Source organism: Gallus gallus, chromosome 3 (genome assembly GCF_016699485.2).
Source record: "Gallus gallus isolate bGalGal1 chromosome 3, bGalGal1.mat.broiler.GRCg7b, whole genome shotgun sequence".
Lineage (NCBI taxonomy): Eukaryota > Metazoa > Chordata > Aves > Galliformes > Phasianidae > Gallus > Gallus gallus.
The window spans coordinates 50,717,554-50,739,624 of record NC_052534.1 but is presented as its reverse complement, the minus strand read 5'-3'; the positions used below and the strand labels follow the sequence as shown (position 1 = coordinate 50,739,624).

The 22,071-nt window shown below is 42.3% G+C and overlaps 1 protein-coding gene across 19 annotated transcripts in view; it reads left to right on the top strand.

Annotated features, from left to right (window-relative positions):
• The window catches only part of LOC112532107, a 75,310-nt gene extending 55,954 nt beyond the window's left edge, over window positions 1-19,356 (top strand). For 10 of the 19 annotated variants that reach the window (XR_003074435.3, XR_003074428.3, XR_003074425.3 and 7 more), the window contains one exon: window positions 13,736-14,120. Coding sequence is in view for 3 of the 19 variants with exons in the window: in XM_040697960.2 (XP_040553894.1) it covers window positions 13,736-13,792 (57 nt within the window). In the remaining 16 variants the exon portion in view is untranslated. Of the gene's footprint in view, window positions 1-13,732; window positions 14,121-17,539 lie in introns of those variants that run through there. The other 9 variants (XR_003074436.3, XR_003074427.3, XR_003074426.3 and 6 more) reach the window with 2 other exon arrangements.
• The last annotated feature ends 2,715 nt before the right edge of the window (window positions 19,357-22,071 follow it).

Below are 22,071 nucleotides of genomic sequence, written 5' to 3'. Positions count from 1 at the left end.
ACCTCTGTAGTCAGGGGTGAGACTCGGGCAGGGTGATTCATTCCATCCTCCAGGTATCACCCTCTAGAAGTGCCCGAGTCTCCACAGGGAGACAGATGGCTAAGGTTAGGTGAGGTGAACCTCAGCCCCAGTGTTCAGCAATAACTGCTTGGCTTGTGCCCAGGACACCTGGGGTTCCCTGGGGAAATCACCCATCCAAACGCTGGTTAGAACTTGCACCTTTTAGCATCCAAAATTAAAAGAGTTTATATACTTTCTTTCAGTTCAGTAAAGTATGTTTTGAGCGTAACAGAAAAGATTTGCCCTGTATTTGACCTACAAGCTTATGCACAAATACAACTTTAAATAACATATTCAATATTTTTGAAGATGTCTGTGTGAACATGCACATTTTTTCTTCATAATAATATTCAAATATATAGTTCCCTATGATATTTTATTTCTAAAGTCCTGGCAATATGCTCAAAGCTTTACAAAATACAGATAAAGGCAATTCCTGTCAAAAGGAGGTTGTTGCATAGATGAATGTTAGATTCATAGCTAGTGAGAGACCAAAAGATCCTGGTTTCACTGTTTGTTTTTTAGCCTCATTTCCCTAGAAAATGAGGATTGTGTGTTGCCCTGTGTGTGGGTGAGGTGAGGTGAATAGCTGTCCTCTCAGCGACTTTTGAACTGGTTGGCCAGCTTCAGCCAGATGTAGCCAAAGGGCATGTGGTCTCAAGAGAAAGTTCTCATAAGAAAAGGCTGCTATTTAGGTAAGAGCATGCAGGAAGTACAAGGCAGTATTAGGTGCTAGGGGATCTGCACGGGACTCTTATGGGGAAATCAAATAGTGGAGAGAACATCAGTTGTCAGTGGTGTTGTGCTAATCCCTAGGGAAACTGGGCAGGGAAGCCTATAAGAAGCAATGTTTTGCCAATATCACTGCAGAGGAAAAAAAGTTATTTTATGCTGTAGTGGCCTTTATCTTGGAGTTTGTTTTAGGAAGGAAAAATTTGAAGAGTTCTCAAAAAGTGAGGGAGGATCTTGACTGTGTGGACAAAGCTCACTGACTTAAGGAAGGAGCAGTGAAGACAGAAACAAGAGATGAAGCTGAGGATTGACAGAATGAAAATGTAAAAACAAAGAGGAATTTAATATTCCTACAGGCCTCCACCATTTTCCATGTATGGAAGTATCTATCTTTTCCAATAAATATTGTGTTACAATTAACACTTTTTTCTTAGACATTATATTCTTGGTTAGTCTTAGCTGTTGAGGGGACCTCTGGTTAAGAGTGCACTGCACTTATAGCCTGTAGTGGCCTTGTAGAGAGGAGAAAACTTCTCCTCTGCTCTGACATTGTTTCCAAGATACAGCTTTATCAGGTTATGAGAACTGGTGGATATGATTGTCAGAAGTAGAACAGAGAAGTATTTGTCAGTCTGGTCCTGGCAGGCCCAGGGTGCAAACTGTTTTCTTCCCTGCTTGCTGGTGGTAAGAATTAGGAGTATCTATGTCAGATATGAAGCATGTACCTGATGTACATGGGCTGCTCTGAAAGTAATTCCTCCTATTTTATTCTGTTGGCCCACAACATAAGAGGCAGATGTTGGTGATATATATGGCAGTAGAGGTTGAACCTACACACCAATGTTCCTTTACATTTTGTTGCTGTGTGACAGATGGCAGCAGAGGGGCAGTCTGACAAAATGCTGGCTGACATGGAAATGCATGTGAAGCAAAGGTGTGTCACTGAATTCCTCCACGAGGAAGAAATGGCACCTGCTGGCATTCACTGATATTTGCTGAACAGTGGTGGAGACCAAACAGTGCAGATTGTGAGTGGTGCGCTTTAGCAGTGGCGACAGTGACATGAAAGACAAGCCACATTCCAGATAGCTGTGCACAGCTGTCACATCACAAAATGAGCATCTCCGTCAGCTCATCGACATGAACTGGCTAGTTGTGGTGACTGTTGAAAAACAGTGTTCTGTAGCCGAGACTTTGATCTATCAAATAGTGTTACTGTGCTCTTTGTATCTTTTGTAGTTTCCATGGAAATAATTACCAGGCATTAGTTCTCGCATGATCTACATGCATGATGTCTTTTTTGATTCTAGACAAAGACTTCTATACCTGCTCTTTGCTATTCTGATGATAAGAAGAGAGGGGGTAGGTTTCTAATTTGATTGCTTAGCTGGAGATTTTCTTATTATTTTTTCTTGGTCTTTCTCAGCACAGGGACTACCTGTGATTTAGGTTGTTGAACTGGATCAGATGTTCTGCCCTCTGTAAAGCCTCAGCTGTCCCCGATGGCTCTGGATGATCTGCTCAGGGTGCTCTGTGAATCTCCTTCCAGCCCAGTCTGTGGCATTTTAGTCAGTCTATTTTCTCTGTCTTGCTGCTGTTTTGGATGTTGATCTTCCCAAGAAGCCTTTTCACAGAAAGCTGAGAGAGAAAGAGACACTATGGCAGTGACTGTGAATGTTTTTGGTATGCCTACCCAATTGCTCTGCAGTGGCCTCTGGAGTGGTGGAAGTTTCCTGATCAGTGGAAGAACAGATTGGACTGCAGACTGTAAGGAGCAGAACTGTCTACTTCTCTGTTCCCTCTTGCCTTGAGTCATACCTTGGGTGATAACCCAAGATCTTATCAACCAGGGCATGCTACGCATGCAATCAGTGAGGTATATCGTTAGTTCTCATCTTCCTCTAGAACATGAGATACTAGCCACTAGACTTGATTTACAATTAAATGGCAAATCCTACAGCATATTCCCAGGACCCCAGGAGTGATAAGTCATTTGAGTTGTATTTTTAATAGATCGTTATAAATCATTTTTATATTGCCGTAATTGAATAAGGTGCTTTAGAGAAACAGAAGATTGTACATTCCCTGCCCCTAGGAGGTTGCTTGCTAAGTACATCTTGAGGTACAAAAGGTACTTTGTGTAATTTTATGCAGTGCAAGCCCTTGCTACTAATGACAGTGCTCTAAATGTGGCCCATATCCTGCAACAACTTAATATGTGCTTAACACGCGCCTTTGGATGAGCATGATGATTCATGCTGGAGAACACAAAAGACTGCCTTGTCGGCTGCTCCACCTGCCCTTCTGCCAGACAGTTCTGCCCTGCCACTGAGTCAACACATGCAAGGGTGTGCCAGCTTTGGAGCTGCTGTACCTCACAGCCCAGCACACTAGATCAGGACTTATGAGCAGCTGTGCTGGGTCAGACCAAAGGTTCATCTAGCTCACAGTCATTGTGTTTCTGACAACGAGCCGGGAAAGAGCAGAAGGAATAGGGCAAACACAAAATGACTCATACTCTGGTGTATTATCCCAGATTCTGACAAAGAGCATTTTAGGAACCCTGTTTGTGAGCCAAACCCTGTTTAATGAGCTGACGTACCTCTCTTCTATGAGTTTAAGTTTAAACTGAAATCAAATATAGTTACACCATGGTCATATTCCAGCTTGGTTAATTCCATTCTGTATTTTCAACTTCTCTTGACACATCTTCAGATAAAGCATTCAAGCCCTAAAACTGTGGTGTAGTGTTTGCCAGTGCAGTTTCATAGAAGCTGCACTCCACCCCAGAGATAGGTGCATTTTGTTGGTAAGTGATGCTTAGATTTAAATAATCTATAATACTTTGGAGTGCTTTTTGGGCTTGTAAAAGGTGTTATACAAATCAATGAATAATTTTCACCCACCATTGTTTGTAATATATTCTTACTCTTCAGCTGAAAACAAAATTTCTTTTCCTATTGATTTTCTTCTTTTATGTTTGGGCAAATTGATTTTTCCTTTTCCTAATGGAGCAGAAACGAAGATATCTGGATTTCAGTTACTTCTCTCTTTCTGCTTCAGCATCATTTAGGATATCAGAAGGCATAAAAACAGCTCTACGGAATAGTATTCATTCATTAACTTCAAGGGAACTGACACAATTTCAAGATAGAGTGGGTTTTTTTGTTGTTGTTTTGGGTTTTTGTTTTGTTTTGTTTTGTTTTTAATTTCATCCGTGGATTTGTAGCTGTTCTCTAAACACATATTAAGGAGACAAGTATAAATATAATGTTATGACTGTGAAGGGCAAAGTGGGGGAATTAAGCACAGTTTAAGGTGGGCCAAATTGTTGGACAGCAGGAGAAACATTTGGGTATCACTGAAGATGTGAACAGAATTTAGCAGGGTTTTGAAGATGTGCTTCCATTTCTGCACACTGCAGACCTTCTAAGTCTGTCTGCAAGATAAGTACTCTTCTGGTGTTTTCAGCACAGCTTTGGTCAGGACGAATCACAATTCTCTTGAAATACCCCATTTCTGTCAAAGCATCAACCTCACTTGGGGGCTTGATTTTGTTAGATGCCACACACTCCTTTCCATTTGGGAGATTAAGATATTCTTTGAGTAGCTGAGAAGTGACGTGACCTGAGAACTGCAATCTTTAGCCTGAAAAGGTTGTGAAAGACTAGATTATCCCCCAGAGTAAAAAGCCGTATCTGAATGCATCTTCTGAATCAACATTCATTGAAAAACTCAAATATGATTGGAGGCTTAACAGCCAGTGGATATATATAATATTTCAGGCTACAGTAGAGAAAGATATTAGAGAATATTGAGATAGACTAAGAGTTTTTTAATTCATTGGGCCTTATGAAATTCAGGCCAGGATGCTCAGTGAACTGGCTGAAACAATCCCAGGATGTTCAGTATTTATCCCCAGAAATCATGGAGAACAGTCAGGTTCTGGAACATGGAAAAGGGGCAGAGATAATGTCGATCCATAACAGGGAGAAAAAGACAAATCTAGGGATTTGTAATCAAGTCAACTACTTGCCTGTACATGGAACGATCAAAGGATTGATCTGTAAGCACCTTGAAAATGTTGCAAGGTTGTGCACAGAACAGCTGGCACCAATCTCTTCCTTCTGTGACAAGGCGACAAACCTTCTGAGTAGGAAAAAGGCATTGGATGTCACATGTCCTGATTTTAATGAGACTTTTGATACTGTTTTACAAGACATTGTCCTAAGCAACATAGAGAGAACGACAAGGAGAATCTGACATTTTTTGACAGTGCAGGACTGGGTGGCTATCTGTGGTCAAAGAGCAGTGATTGCCAGTGATTAACTGTGAAACTGAAAGGGGAATTTGAGTGGGGTTCTTTGGGTTCTGTGTTAGGCAAGTGTCATGTATGTATTTTTTTTTTAATAGCTAGGATGGTGGAAAAGAGGTTTCTTGCTTGGTTTGTGAAGTAGGATGAGCTGCAGGCAGGGAGGAGAATGGATTCAGAGTTAGCAATAATCTGGACAAATCAGAGGAGTGTCCTGAACAGAATGATGTGAGGTAATGAGGACAAATGCAAACCTCTCTGTTGAGGTAGGAACTCAACACTATTAATGAAAGAACAGGAAATTACTGGCTAAGCATCCTTCCTGGAGAGAAGTATCTGGGTCTCTGTATGGATCATTTTAGAATAGGTTTCACATGAAATGGGTTACACATGAAATATGATTCAATAGGGTCACTTGGTTGTGATAAACTAGAAATATGATCCTTGAGAGAAGAGTGAACAAACTGAAGTTGCCTGAAGAGGAGGGGAAGAACATGATAAGTTTTGAAGGAGAAATGGAAAGAAGAAAGAAATAACCTGTCCTCTTTGTCTACTGGGACAAGGGGTATTGGTCTTTTACTGCAGTGAGAGAGACATAGCTTAGATGCCAGCAAGATCCTTCTACTAGTGATAATGGCAAAACGGAGAAATAGGCTGCTTGGAAGCTTACCAAACGGAGGTTAGATGGATATCAGTCCAGGATAACGTGGATCTAATTCATCTTGCCTTTTGGAGATGGAGATGGATTAGATGACCTCCTGAGGTGCCTTTCAGCTTCAATTTCTTGAACTTAAGCATCTTTTAATTTCGTTTTCATTCATTTCATTTTAATTTATTTTCATTTTAGTCCAGATAAACCTACCTAATTTACGAAGAGCTAAGATTTCCTCTGTTCCTCAGTATCTTACAGAATACTGTTAGCATTTAGCATCAATTAAAATGGCAAAGCCTTACAATTCACTCTCCACCTTTGCTCAGCCTTATCCATTACTCTTGAACCAGTTAAATAAATATGGTTTAACTGCAGTCTACTGAATAAATGTTCTCTCTTCCTTTCTCTGTATGTGTGTCTATACATATATAATATCTCTCTCTATATATTTGAAATTATGATTCCATTTATCCTAAGTTTCTGGAACTTATTGATTTTTTTAACAGTGTTTAAATTACATCCACTTTCATGGAGACAAATCTGTTGAAGAATTAAACAGCAAAGTTTGCTCCAATCTATAAACATGACAGGGGGATGATTTCCTCTCATTTGCTAAATATACAGCTCCTTAGTCGGAGACATAAATAAGAATGTTGCCTAAGTAGGTCAGATTTGAGCTAGGGCTTTTCAAAAGACATGAAAGCAACCACCGTGAATATACACTTCAAAGCCAGAACCCATTTTTTTGTGCACATTTTGTTCCCGAGAAGTTTTCCATCTGTTCTAATGTCATGGCTTTGCCACAGTGGCTCGTCCTCAGACTCCGTATCTCTGGCAACTCATATGCTTTACGTTTTAATGCGGCAGGTAAAGGAGATAATTGGAAGACCTTCAGAGCCGCGGGATGGGGGTGGGAGGAAAGGGGGAATCTTTCACTTCTAAATGGAGACGAAGGACAGACATCCTCTGCTCCTTGTTGTTAGTTATCTAGTTTGATTGGATGCCAGGAGCTGAAAGGAGGGAACGTGCATTTAAAAGGCTCTTCTAGGAGCAAATCTGAAATTAAAAGAGATAATATTTATAGAGGTTAGTGAAGTTCACTTCACCCCATTCTCTGTAGCAGTGCAGTTCCAATTTCAAGATTCTTGATGGATTTAAACCCTTTTTTCATCAGCAATAGTCCAACATGATCTGCCTGTCACTTTTTCAAACGATGCCTTTCTGACTTCTCCAAGAAGCTCTGAAAGGGGAGGAGGCTTCCTCGCTAATATGTCACTCAACCCACCCACCCAGACACCCACAGCTTGTCTGAAGCCAGCATAAAAAAAAATAAAAAATAAAAACCACCCTGGATTGTAGCCGAGCTGAAGAAAGCACTTCTTTAAATATCAGGGAGCACTGGTCTTAGGGCTGAAGCCAGGTATAAAACAACTACTTACTGATATCTCAAGCCAGCCCTCAGTCTTAAGAAACAAGGTGAGCTGCACTTTTGCTATTTTAACTGCACATCAGTGACAACCTTACCGTCTGTTGTGTTTACACAAGACCTTTTATTCATTTGGATTGCACAGTGCCTGCCAATCTTACAGGAACTGCTGGGTCACCGCTGGGTGCCGTGTGACTCACATGTAGTCCTGCACAGTTGTTGACACCTCTGTAATGGAGAGCAGGGACAGGTAGGACACCCAGGGGCTGAAGGGCTCTACATGGAACAGACTGCTGTGCCTTGGCTGATGCAGCAGTGCAAAAGATGAAGCAAAAGGCAGGGAATGTGGCAAGGAACCAGGGGTTAGAACCCAGGGATTGCTGGGGAAACAGGAGGACTGTGAACCTAAAGACCATGTTCATATGCCTGAGGAAGTCTGCAGTTCACAGCAATAGGCAGAATGGCTGAGGGGGCCTGCAAGTCCTGGCCCTAGGAGAAGGCTTGCACCAGCCGTATTGTGTCTTTGGCATGCTGGCCATGCTTAGTGCCTAGGGAGCAAAACCTCTTTCTAAATGTCTAAAGAAGGCCTTCTGGGTCTATCTGAATCTTCAAACACTGAGGGCTGATAACATCCACCATTATCCCCACCATCATTGCAGACAACCGTGAGACAAGTGGATGCATTTCATACATTAACACTCTCACACACAGCAACTTTTTGGGCAGCATTTGTGTTTGCTGGTCTCTAGGGAGAAGGCAATTTGCCCTTCTTCATTTGTCTCCAAGTGTCTTTAATACACTCCTAGCAAACATATGAAACACAGTCAGGATTCAGAGCAGGATGGACTGTCACCTGGTTCACAGCAACACCTGGCAGCGGGTGTACCACCATATACAAATAAATTAATATTTTACCCATGGAATTAAGAATTTGCTTCAAAGGGCTCAGCAATTAAGAGCAGAATAAATATGAGTCATCTGTCCAGCAAAGTCTGTGCCAGATGCAGATGCAAAGTAATTCTGCATGCTAATACCACTTACGCAACATTGGTCCTATGGCAGGGAACATTTGCTGTCAGTTTGTGAGGAGGTACATGCACATGCACGCAGATGCAAGAACATGGATATAATTTGGGGTTGTTCGGTTTGCTGATCTGTCAGCTATTCCTCTCAGGGCATTTTTAATAAGTCTCAAAGCAATTTGGAAGCTTACAAATTTTAACTCTTGGCCCAGAGAATATCGATATAGGCACAGAATATAAAGCTGGCTAAAAATTGGGAGTTTGGTTGGAAGAAAATGCTATTGATTTTTCCTGGTATGTGTATAAAGGCAAGCAAACCATAGGAAGGAGAAAGAAATTCCTGGCAGTTCCATAGGCTCTACCACTGCTCAGTGGGACAGAGAGCAATGTGAGATATAACCCATCAGTGAACTGCCCAAGGCCAGGGGCTCCAGGGCAATGCTGTACGAGAGGAAACCCTGAGAGCTGAACTCATGTCCCAAGTCCCCAGGTTCATCTTCAAAGGTGGAGTGAGGTTCCTGGAGAGCTGAGGTGGCCACTAGGTTTGGGAAGGCAAACCTAGGAATGAATTGGTACTTTTTGGTAACAAAATTTCTGAGTAGCTTTACTTCAGAAGACTTTGGCGTTGTTCTGTTTTCACTGTGGGCTGGGAGAGCTGCTAAATCCCTGTTTCTGGAATTCCTTGAAGTTCTCAGATATCCCAGTCTTTGTTGGAGTACTAGAGTATTTGGAGGCGGTTTCGTTGATATGAAACAGTGACAAAAATACTCTTTGCTCTATAAGTGCTATTGCAGATGATTCCTCAGGTGATGTTTGTAGCCAGGCAGAGACCTAATCGTGCTTAGAAATAACCCCACAGCACGAAGCTGGTATCATTTGTACCACCACTGCAGTCTGTGTGGCAGAAGAGCTGTTTGTTAGGCCTTCTGAGGGAAACTCTGAGGTCCTGGAAGACGGGGTCAGCCATTTTTAGTGATGGTTAAACACAAGAGCTGCTAGGTGTATGAGTGGGGAGGTACTGAACATATCAGATGCCTCAGGCTGTTTGTAACAAAGGCAGTAGTAGTGGCAGTCTTTGTGGTGCTGTGGTGTGACTTACCAAGATATTTCCTATGCTTACCATTTCATTTACCCGCAGTTCATTGTATTGTTTGGGCAGTCCAGATCAGGAAATCTGTCTACATGGGAAGAGGTATGACTCAAGAAACCTTTGTCCAGGATCTTGTGGAAAATGCACATTGTTTGGAACATGATCAGTTATGAAAATGAAAGAGGATTAAAGGATTTCTTTTTGCTTGCTTGTTGATGGGTACATGTGTCTCATCTTCTTCATGCTATTTCAGTGAAAACACCTGGAAATTAATTGTAGGTTTGGGGATTCAGGAAAGGAAAATGAGCTGCCGATGCTGAAGGCAACCGGGTTGAGTAGCAGGGGACTGCAACGTGCTGCTGCTTGCCAAGGCACTGCTGGGACATCAGGGAACCAAGGAGCATAGAGGTCAGGGCTATTAACTCTGTGTGTTGTATATGTGAGTGAGAGCAGGGCCATTTCATACCCAGCAATTAAATTTTTACAGTATTTTGCTGATTTTTTTCATCTTCCTTTTTAATAAGGAGGATTCACCTTTGGTGAAGGATAGCCCTAAGAGGAACCAAGTATCATCACACCACTGGATCTAGCATGGATCTTGCTGAATTCAAGGGAGTGGTCCCACAAACAGACTCACGGACTCAGGGTCAGCCTTTTGGTGGGACAGATACCTGGCTTCTTTGCTTTGCCACTCACCTTGCTTGTGAAATGCATTGGCCGTGAGCACACCGAACATCACAGTGTGAAATAAATTCCAACTCCTAAGATGTCCAGCTTTAAAATCTGCCAGCAGCAAAATGTGGAGTAATGATAATTAACTTGCAGGAGGGCAGGTTCTCTCATTTCAGCTCACGTTGGGCTCTACAGGGGCTTTGGTGTGAGGGGCTGGAAGCGCTGCTGGGGGGCACACGGGCTGGCGGTGGGCCCTTGAGACACAGGCTTCCAGGAGGGAGTGAATAAAAGGGCACTTCAGTGCCTTCTGGACTCCTCCTGCACCTCCAAACATCGCAGCTGCTTGGAGAGGCTGTCAAGTCAGAAGTTTCCTTCTCCTGAGTGCTTGCTGTAAACAGTACGTGCAGCCGTGTTGATTATACACCAGTATGCCAGGCTAACTATAGCACAGTAATTAAAGGGGTGAGAACATTTTGGAGTACTTTCTGCTGCTTGTTGTATGCGTAATCCCCCTGTGTTTGGCAATAAATAGAACTTTTAAGTTTAATTAATACACACTTGGCTGGCTATCCACTTCGAGCACACTCTGGTGGCCTGAGACGTACCCACCTAGGCGCAGTGTTGGCGGCAGGGCGACTGAGGCAGCAAAGTGGCATAGGGCAGTTCCCAGCAGGCAGCACAGCTCAGTGTCCTGGGGAATGGGGTCAGTGGGCACTGGCACCTGGGTGCAGAGGGAGGAGACAGGGGAAGCAGTCTGCTTGTCTCCCAAATGTGAGGCAGTTCTTCTAGTTTCCTTCTGAACACGGGGTTTCCGCACTCATGGATGGGGTGTCAGAAGATCAGATGAGTCTTGAGAGATAAACAAGGTCTCACTTCTCTCTTTCCCTCTTCAACTTCTTTTGCGTAGGGCACTTTAAGCCACTGATTTAAAGATTTTTTTATTATTGTTATTTTAGCAGAAACAACAAAAACAAAACAAAAAAAGGGTTTTGGATCAGATCAAATATACATTCTTTCCCTCCTCCTCCCCTCCCGGGATGAAGCAAACAAACAAATCATACCATTTAGCACAATTGTGTCATTTGCCCTGAAAAAAGCCATTTCATTCAGTGCACCTTCTGAAAACCAGAGGCAAGGAGCAGTGAGAGCTTCACAGAACTACCAGAGGAGCTGATGCAGCCTCATCTCTGGCAGGCACTCACTTATTTATCTGAGATGGTGGGGAGTCAGCAGGAGCTATTTTGAGCCCCCCAGCTCCAGAACACACCCTAGGCTGACATTTAGGGAATTTTCCTGTGGGCGGCTGGGCAGGTAAAGGAGCGAGCTGGTCTGCAGCACAGGAAGGAGGTGCAGGGAACAGGAGCAAGGGTCAGGGAGGACGAGGGCGAGGACGATTTAACTCAAACTGGGGAGAAGTGTTGGTAATGAACTGGGTTTCTGCTATGGTACCTTTTGCTTTTCTTTCTCTTTCTCCCTGATATTTTTCCACTGATATTCCTGCCTCTCCCTGTCCTTTGCCCCATGCCTTCTCATCTCTTATTCCCAGTCCTTTTTTAGCTTCTTAGCCTTTCTTCTTGACCAGATGCTTTGATCTGGGAAGCCAAATTGGTAGTCTAGGGTACAAATCACCTTCTCACACTTCCTAGGGCTTAGCATGTTTGTGGCTGTGTGTTTCGAAGACCATAGGGTACCTGTACCCAGGGGAACACCATGCTCTCCCTGCTTAGCACAGCCACGTCCAGAAATCAGCAGATCCAATACAAAAGTCTCCATGGCAGGGTGCATGGGCCTGTGCTGTGTAACTAATTAATGCATTCCCACTGCGGAAGTGCTCTGAGAGATGAACTTCTGTCCCCTGCATGCCTGCTTCCCGCATTCAGGAGCACAGGAGGGACTCGTCACATCTTGTGCATCTCCTGGCCTGTCATCCTGCCTGACTGCAAGAGCCAGCCCCCCCTTACTGACACGGGGCAGCTGCTTGCTGTGTGGAGACCTCTCGCTTCGGACTTCCCTGTGATACTCAGTCATCGCCTGCTGTACAAGGCTCTGGGTGCTTATTAGAGCTGTGCTTTTTTTTCCTCATAGAAGAGAGCCCCTGCACACCAATGACCAAAGACACCTATGTGCTTCTCTTTTACATTGCGAACACTTTCTGCTCTGCACGCAAAATGTAGCTTCTTTTTTCTAAGTCTGTCTGTTTTCCCCTCTGTCAGGAATTTATTTTTCATACTGAGGCTGTGGCTTATTGTACCTTCTTTAGAACAACTCCACTCAAGAGATGAAAGAGCCCAATTCCTAGATTACAAGCTGCACATTATTTTAATTTAAACCTGCCTCCTGTTGCAACAGAGAATCAAGGTGTTAGTGTGTAAAGTGTTTTGGGAGCCTTGTGATAAAAGACCCTATAAAAATATAAATGTAAGCAGATGGCAGTCCCAACCTGCCTGTTAGAAGCAACACATGATTTCACAGAAAAGGGTGCAAACTCTATTGTTGTCTTGGGCAACAACAAATGTACACTTTGACAGAGCTTCCTTGTTTGGTTTCTTTCTAATATAGACCTCTCTATTTCTGATTGAATTGCATAAGCCTTGGAGTCAAACTAAATTGTCTGGGCTGCAGCTTCAAGCTGTGTCAGGCATTCTGTGCCTGTTCAGAATGGAGTCCATGACTGTGGCATGAAACTGATGGCAAAGCACCATCCAGCAGGATATGGCATTGCAAGCTATGAATATGGCTATATATGACTGCTTTGATGCTGATGTCTTCTAGCAGAGAAAAGCCCCAAATGGCAAATCCATGGATGTAATATATCTGCTACCAGTTTGTGGTTAAGATCAGTCTGGGACATGATATACAGAAAAGTAATGTGAAAACTACTGAGTGAGACATGCAGAGATGTTTTTGCTGAGGAAAAGAGAGAGCTGATCTTTTTCCACTCTTGACTGTTCTTCTAAACACCATTTTTTTTTCCAAAGGACGGATTTTCTCTTTATCTAACTTGGCTTTTTTCCCTGCTGTGAAACGTTTTGGGTCAGGCGATATTTTGCTGGGCTTTAGAAAACTGCTAAGAATTAATTAATCTGTAATTAAATTGATGGAGAAGAGACACACAGAACTGTTAATAGAATTATGTCCTCAAAAGGAACAAAAATAAGACAGTTTCCTTTCATTTTTGTTTTATTATTATTATTTTTTTTACAGTTTGTGGTCTGACAGATTTCTGACCAAGTTCAAGTTGAGACAAAGTGCATGTGGCAAAAGTTGGAAGTGTTGTAATGCTGCCTACTGTGATTTGTATAAACATTTAGGATCCCCTGGAGAGAAATGTAATCCAGGGTTCCCTGCTTACACAGAAACACAATATAATATTTGAAAGAAAAGAAACATCTTTAATTGGATTTGTACTGACTATTTTTGAAATACAAAGATGACACTTTATCCAGTAAGCTACAGATTTGTTTGCAGTCACAGGGAACAGGCAGGCCTCAAATTAGCTACAGGACAGGCCTCTCACTTGTTCCATGAGCCAAACAAAATGCTGCAGTTAAACAGAAAATTCTAATGATAAGACAGGACTATAAGACTCTAGACACACGCTTCTCTAAGTTTATGCAAATCAGACTAAATGGCTCATGTGATTTCCTCATGTATCCCTCAACTGACAAAAATATGAAAGGGAAAACGGTTAACGGTTTGTCTTCCAACTAGAAATTTTCTCCAAGATGGCTTGACTACTGATGTTGCTTTCTGTTGCTCTCTTAAGCAGGTGGTGCCAGGCTTATTCCCTGTGGAAGCCATCTCAAGACCAGCTATTGCACTATGAATCCCTTCTGCCTTGGAGGATAACCTGCCCTGGTCTTAGCATCCGTCATCCTGCAGCCACCAGGAGAGGGGTAACTCCTGACACTGCTCATACTTTCATGCTGGACTGTCCCCTTTTTTTTATTATACTAAAGGACAGGAAAGGAATGTGCCATGGTTTCATTACTTTTGAGGAGGAAAAACAGCAACAAAGAAAAGAAAATAGCACTCCAGTGCAAATATCCAGATTTGCAACATCCCTTGATTTTTGTCAACAATTAACAGAAGTGTGATACTGGAGGCTTTTATTAATTGAATAAAGCCTAGTTTTATTTTTCTTTTCAAAATCATTATCATATATATGTATTTTTCCTTCTTTGTGTTGAAATTGGTGAGGGTCATCAGTACTGGCAACAGGCCTGATGTTGTCAAGTGCTGCACTCCCCTTAACATCAATAGAGCCTGAAGAGTAACAAACTTGATGCAAGAGGAGGCCTCAGAGGAGATTGCCCTGAAGCAAATAAAAATTACATCCTCTATCGTTGTCTGTACTTATTATTTCCAAGTATTCAGATAATTTTAAGATGTATATATGAAAGGAAAAGATACAAACTCAGCTTCACTCTGTCTTTGACGCATAATGGATATCCCAAAATAAGGTATATTGCCACTTAGGCCTTCTTTTATGTAACTAGTGAAATAAATGAATATCTTCATGGGAGAATTAAAACTGTGAAAGGTATGAAAGCCCCCGAGAAGGGGACTGTTGCCTCTGTGACTTGAGTGTCTATAAACCTAATGTAGGTCTCTTATCCAAGTGTTCATGGTTAGGAGGGGTGAGTCTAGTCCGTATTCACTGAGATGATAATGAAACTTAGGACAGGACGATTTGTAAATGATAATATCCTTTAATTTCTGTTTAAGGAAGGTGTGCACTCGAATGGTTCCAGTAACTGTGTTTGCTAGAGCTGTTAGCACCTGAAGTCAAAAAACAATGTAGCCAACAAAAAAGGAATGATTTTTGGGAGGGAATCCTAGAGAATGGGATTTTAGTGGGGACAAGAAGAGGCAGTGTGGGAAAGAAGAATAAGAGTAAGGTCTTGGAAGAAGGGACAGGAAAGTTAAGCTGAATATACCTAACTGACATATTAGTAAATGCTAATGGCCACAGCACCTCTTCATTTAGGACCTCAAAGAAAAGTTGTTTTAGGGAAAGAAAATAACTTCTCTTGTACGTGGATGATGGTCCCCTCCTAAACTATGCTTTTGAGTCAAAGGAGAGAAACCACTGCTTTTAAGGAAATGCTCAGCAGTTCAGCTGAGCTATTTAGTGTCTGTTTAGGAGTGAGATGACTCCTCCCTTGCCTGTTTCTTTCTGTTGATGAAAATAAAGTTGAGCGCTGTTAACTGAGAATGTGAATCTACGGTTTATCAGATGCTATCAAGCAATCTGTAAACATGCATTCACCTCCCAATAGCTAACTAAACTGCCAAACAAGTATTTTCTCAACAGATTTTCTGCATAATGTGAGTAGGGCTTTTAGGGGATAGAGGAGACTTGCAAGGCCGATATATTTAAGAAAAGATTAAATGAGATATTTTTGGTAAATTGCATTTCCTTGTTAGTCATCACATCTCTTTTCATTCTGAGAAACTGCCCTCTTCAGATGTGTTCATTTTGTTTGGCAGAAGTGCTGATAACTCCAGATGTTGCTGATTCTTTTTCAGTTCATTGCCTTAGGAAACTGTAGTTGCACCTGAGAGAAAATAGAAGCCAACCTGGAAGAAAAAGAAAAGACATATATAAAGCTTTGCTAGAGGGAAAGGAAAATCTGGTTAATTTATACGCTTTGGATGATCTCTAATTGTTTCCTTAAGATGAATTAAAAGTCTTTTTATTCACAAAGAGCTGAGTTCAGGACCATATACATTTCATATTAGAGTTGAAAATATCAACAATTAAGAGTTGCATTTTCTATCTCCTCACAAGGATTTACTACTGCAATGGAAAACAGATTACCAAATGTAGCAATTGGCAAGTAAGCAGAAGTGATAATATGCGTTGATATTGAGAGCAGTATCTTCAGCTGATATAAGTAGGTGTCATCCTCAGACTTCAGCAGAGCTGTACCTTTTCCCCCCATCTGAAGATCTGGCACCTAGATTCTTAGCTATGGACTATTGTAATTTCAAACCTGGAAACATAATCACTTTCAAACTTCTGAAACTTGATGGAGAAAGGTTATTCTTGCTGTTGTAATCTACTAGGATAAAGCCTGAGAAAACACTGAGCATTGAGTTTTTTCTTGCATCAGGAGACCTTTTTTTGCTTACATTCTCTGCTGTGTCAACAGAGGGTGACAAGGTTAATGACATACAGAAACTTTTCTCTCTAGAGTAGCAGTTCATCTCTAGTTCATGCTGCTAGCTACTGAAAGCCATTTCACCTAACAAAAAAAAAAAAAAAAAAGATCTCATCCAATTCCTGGCAGGTAAGCATTCACAAGTCTACAACTGATGCAATGGAGCTTTCTCTGTCACTGAGCAGAGTGAGTGGGCATGGCATCCGAGTGACATGCCTAAACACTCCACTGTGACACTTCTGGAAAGCTGGGCAGAAATTCCTGTCCAGGGCTGGAATACATTGAGATTTACAGGCTATTACCTTCCATGAGAATAGCATTCAGTCCAAGAAACCTTGCGCCTGCCGATGAAAGTACTTCCAAGTAAATAAATGAAGGAACGCTTTTCTTTGGAAACCACTCCGGTATCACTTCTGACAGATAACAGCGACTGTGATGAAGAGTAAACACCTCAGTCACAGGGTGATGCGAAGCACGCTGATGCACACACTGGAAGCAAAACCGCAGACCCGCAGCTGACGGCTGAATCACTGCTGTATCTAATTAGACACATCAGCTCAGATATGCAAGCTTCCAACCGTCTGAGAAGGGCTGAGATCACTAATACCAATCTGTTCTTGTCCTCCCTGCTCAGAAGAGGTGCGGTGTTAAGATTAAAGAAACAGCATTTTGTGTCTGTGGGGTCAGCTATGTCTGGGTGCTTGCTGTGGGGAAGGTGGGGCAGGAAGCTAAGCTCAGTGCTGTTACATCACATTGTCTGATTTGGCCCTCTGGATAATGTCAAGGTAAATAAATAAATTGCTCCTATTTACAATGTTGGTGAAAAACAGCAGCCCCTTGGTTTCATAATTCAGTGTCATTTGAATTGTATATGTTATTGAATCAGACAAAATATGTATTTATGCATTAGATTTCTTCAAAATTCCTAGCGTGTTTTTTAACAAAATGCAGGAAAAATAAACCGAAATGCTGATCTTTTTATTCCTAGGTTGTTTGTGACAGAGATTCAGCAATGCCCTGTGCTGAACGCTATTCACATAATGCACAGACAGTGGATACTGAGTTTGAAAGGGGTCTAATCAACAGTCTTAGGAATAAAGAGGAATATTAACTCAAAAATGTTGATGCATGAAGGAACATAATTTTCTCTGTGCACAGGTACTGTTCAGGAGACATTCATACTATAGCAACCACAGTGAACTAGTCCAGTGCCACTCTAAAACAAATTAAGTTGTAGAATTCCACCTTATGTTTATGTGTATATCTAAATATATGTACAGAAATTATTTATATAGTTGCTACTTTGCTCAATTTTTTCCTCTTCCTTTGTACTCAGTTCATCTCTGGAATCAGTCTGTTGAAGTTACCAGTGAGGTATCAAGGAGTTATTCTGCTCTTTTTCCTAGAGTTTTGGGATGAAACCTTCTGTAATATCTGACAAGACCACACGCTGCTGCAAGGACTGCTGCTCTCAACCAGACAGGGGACTCAGAGTGTGGAGGAAAGTCTGCAGCTCCGGCCCAGGGATAATATGCCTTGTAAAAGATGTGAAGAGCAGTGGAAGGAGAGGAATAGTGCAGGGACTCAGAGGACTGAGGCACCTCCTGTTACCGTGAAGAGGATTCTGTAGATCTAATCCAGACAGTGCTGGGTAGGGCATGCATCCTCTGCAGAGTCCTCTTACGAATGAGGGTGCAGCTTCATGTTATGGATCCTTCAACAGGGATCCTAACCCTGTCTGCCACTTGCTCCCGCCCTGTGCAGGGGGCTGCTGCCTCTGCTCCCATGCCTGGTGTGTCCAGGAGATGTTAAAGTGAGCTGTCTAAGAAAAAAATAGATAAAATTCAGCAAGAAGTGCATAGAAAAATAGATGAGTAATAGGAAAATGGTGTTTCTTCAGGACCAAGTCATTTTATAGCTCTGTCTTAGCTAAGCTGGTGCAAATGAAAGGAATAATCAACTCTTCTTGGGGACAGGAGATGGCAGGGATGAGGGTGGATTGTGAGGGCAGGGGAGAAAACTCAACCAGTGCTGCTACCAAAGGATTAGAAACATTATTACCCACCCTTAATTAATAGGAATGGGATTCATCTAACTTGCCTAAAAACCAGGTGTGCATACGGGCACCGGGCACATCTGTAGAGTGAGTATCCTATGCCATGTGGTAAATCAGCTCCTGGCTGCTGAGTTGCTTTTTCTATCCTTTGTGAGGGAGTCCAGATGTCCAGCTGACCCAAATGCCTAACTCTTAGCTAAAGTGAGCTCAGATGAATGCTACTCTTACTCTTCAATTAGATTATTGTCTGAGTTTACAAATATATCCATTAACTAGTTTGATTTGAACAGATTCTGTAAGCACCTAAAATTGGACCTATGTTAATGATGGAAAAAACTAGTCTCTGTAGATTACATTGCTAAAGAAATATGATCGTCCTCCATTTTGTGTCATTCTTTGCCAAATGTAGTTTCTTGCCAACAGTGAAAAGTCATGTTCTGCTGGAGGAAATTCCTTGAAGACTTGCCATCTCTCAACATCACTTCTCTCTTCTATTGTTTCTAGAAGGAATAAAACTCCAAAGTGCTTTAAGCAAAAATGACCACTGCTTCTCTTTGTCATCTGAACATAGCTTAAACTCTTCTCTAAGGACAGCTTGCTTTCATTCTCCAGAAAGGGATGAAACAAACCCATGAAATTAAAATGCTGGGACACCTTATCCAAAGAGTCATTTTATCTAATCTGGTACCAAAATTACTGCAGTGGTTTTATCATTGTTTTATGTTTACTGGATGTAATAACCATAGGCAATGAATGTGCTATCTACTATATGGTATACAGCAAACACAATTAGAGTTAAGGTTATCTAGGTACAGATTTGAATATCATTTGAAACTATTTCTTAGGTTTAGCATACTTGGTTTGGAGATAATTGAACTACCATGTAAAAGACAATGTAAGAGATAAATATGTACTTAGTCACAAGGCTATCTTGCTACAGCTTTTGTTTGGTGATCATTACAGCACTGTAATGCTGTAAGTCAGCATTATGGTATGCAATAAGTTGCTATTACCTGGCCATTGATCAGATGAACTGTTGTCTGCTTCTCCAAGCCACCTGAAGCTGGCTGTGCTTTCCCCATGAAATCAGTGCATACGTGCCTGACTGACCAGAAGAGCTGTGTTTGATTTATTATTATTACAATAAAGTTGTTCGTTCCTAACTAAGAGATTGCTTCTACTTTTCTTCAAGTTCTGTTTATGAACTGTATCCATTTTATTATTATACTCTTACATGGAACAACCACATATACTTCTATTGAATCCTTGGTTGTTGCCCAGCTCTTTCAGTAACCCATCTGCAGAGTTTGTGGTCTGCAGGTAGGGAACAGAAGGGTATAAAAGTGTGCATCATTTGTGTGCCACCACATGAGCCATTTTGGAAGCCTTCGGTGTCCAGACAGTGTGGATCACCTACCTGCCTTTTGATGAGGAGGCTTGTGAATGTTTAAATCTCTGATGTTAACTTTGAAAATATGGATCAATCTGGCTTAGTCTACTAGCTTTGAATTACTTTTTGTGGCTTTTTTTCTCTTATATCATACACAGTAAAAGGAAGAAACTAGCAAGTTCACATGTCCTTCTTGTTGTTTGAAACTTCTAGGTTTCATTCCTTTCCCACCCTAGCATCAGCATAAGCTGTAGTATACAGGTTTTCCCCCTTCTTTCTTTCCCATTAGTCGCTCTATTAAATATGTTAATTGTAGTGTCCCAGATTACTGGGAGCTCCTTAAATCAAAGCCACGAGACTTGGTAGCAAGGCGCTTAGCTATGAGCTTTGCAGATGATAACTGCATCATATGAGTATTCATACAGAACTGATTGAACCCCTGAGGCCAGATGCTAGAGCTGTTTTGTGCTACTCTGGCACCATAAAGCAAACTTGAACGGAGTTTACAGGTCTGCCTGAAGGCTGTTTCTGAATGAGGAAATCCTGCCGTCATGGATTTGATGCTGTCAAGAGGTTGTTCTGTCCTGCCCAGAATGCAGCCTTTATTGGGAGGGGGGAAATGGGCCTGAAAGATGTAGTCCTGTGTTCTGCCCAGAACGGTCAATTCCATTCACTGAACCAAGGGGAGCCTGGATGACCGCTATTGTTTTTAAAAGTACAGACGTAGGGATGTCTACGAGGTGCAGTCATAAAAATAATAATTCATAACAATCAAAAATTATTATTATTTTTCCTACACGTTACTATCATCTCACATTCTTGGAACTGTACTAGCACATCTCGTCTGAAGAAACTTGCATTGACAGCTCTAAAATTTCCCTCTCTATGCATCTCTGATCCTGCTTTCCATTTCTTTCCAAGGTATATTTGCTGAGATGGGCTGGCACATGCTATGTCTTAGAGCAGGTACAAAAGAGCTTTATTTGTACTGCCTGTCATTGCAAGCTGGAGGAATTCAGTATCTATGTCACTGCCTTTGCCATATGCGGTTGGGTTTTCTCCTTCCCCTCTGTAACTCTTCTGGGGAAACTGCATAATAAAAGTCTCAACTTAATCAAGAAAAATTCAACATGTGGCACCGCAAGAGAGAGCATCAGGATGTAAAAGCAGAAAGCAAACAAACAAGCAGGCCCTTGTGATGTCAGACTAATAACACAGTTGCTGCTGTGCTCTCTCGCTTTCTGGTGTGTGTACTGTTTTTCCTGTACAACATTGTTCTGTGCTTTGTTTCCTTCGGCTTCTCAGCCCGAGAGGGTTAGCTGCTGTCAGCGGGGCTGCTGGGACAGCAGCAGGTGTCTGAATAATTGGAAACAAAATTCTTTTAGAAAGAAGCAGTTCATGGAAAAGAAAACCCTTTTCTAAGATTAAAACAGTAAAAGAAAAAAAAAAAAAAAGAAGAAATCATTTTCCAGGGCCATTAGCAGAGTCAAATCTTCCTATTTCTTACTTAGAAATAAAATTAAGACACATCAGAAGGCATGATTGTTCCAGATTGGAGCAGGCTCAGCAAAATGTGTGATGTGGAGAGCCTCATCCTGTGAGCCTGCAGGAGGTGGAGGTGGTTCATAGCACGGAGACCAACATTGGGTTCCTGCGCCGGCACCACAAAAGGAGATTTGTCGTACCAGACAGCATGGTACCTGAGGTCATCCTTGCCTCTGTTCTACACGGAGTCATGGTGTTATTTAAACACCAATTTCCCACACCTCTTTTTGGCAGCAAGGATTGGCTGCTGCAGGAGAAACTGGCTGCTTAGGTGCAGATGAGTGTGGGTGCTGTTTGCTGCTTAGGCATTTGTAGCACAGAATGGTCCAAAAGGATGTTGGAGCTGCTAGCCAATGCAGTGACAGGGACCAGATGCCCTTGCTGCCCCCAGAGAGGCTGCCAACCTCTCCCACACCTCATCCCTACAGCCCTGACCTCCTGCTCCTGCTGCGTACTCCTCTGTGGCTGAGTGCGGCAGGAGGGAGGGGAGGCCTTTCCCTTGGCATAAAAAGGATGTGAAGCTGGATGTGGTGTGCTGGGTGTGGAGGCATCTGCACCCCAGGCTGTCTCACCAGATCCCTCAAAGGCCTACGGAGGGGAGTACCTCAGAAGCCACTGTTTGTAAGGAATGTTGGTGGCAGGAAGACCTGGCACATTTTCTGGCACCCAGAGCATGATGAGTCAGGTCGCTGAGGAGCCCTTAGGTTGGAAATGGCTTGGTGCTGAAGAAGGGTGGCCTGTCCCCTGTTGCAACAAGCAAAGCAGAAGAGAGGTAAGAAAGCCCAGACTTAGCCTGGGGGGCTCCTTGGACTGGTGGTGAGAAGGGGTTTTAGTGTCAGCCCTCCAGGTACCTGTTACAGGAATAAGGACTGCACCCAGACTGCATGCAAGAGCACACACAAGGGTTTATTGAGTGCTGGGTCCCTGCACTTTGACTCCAAGGACAA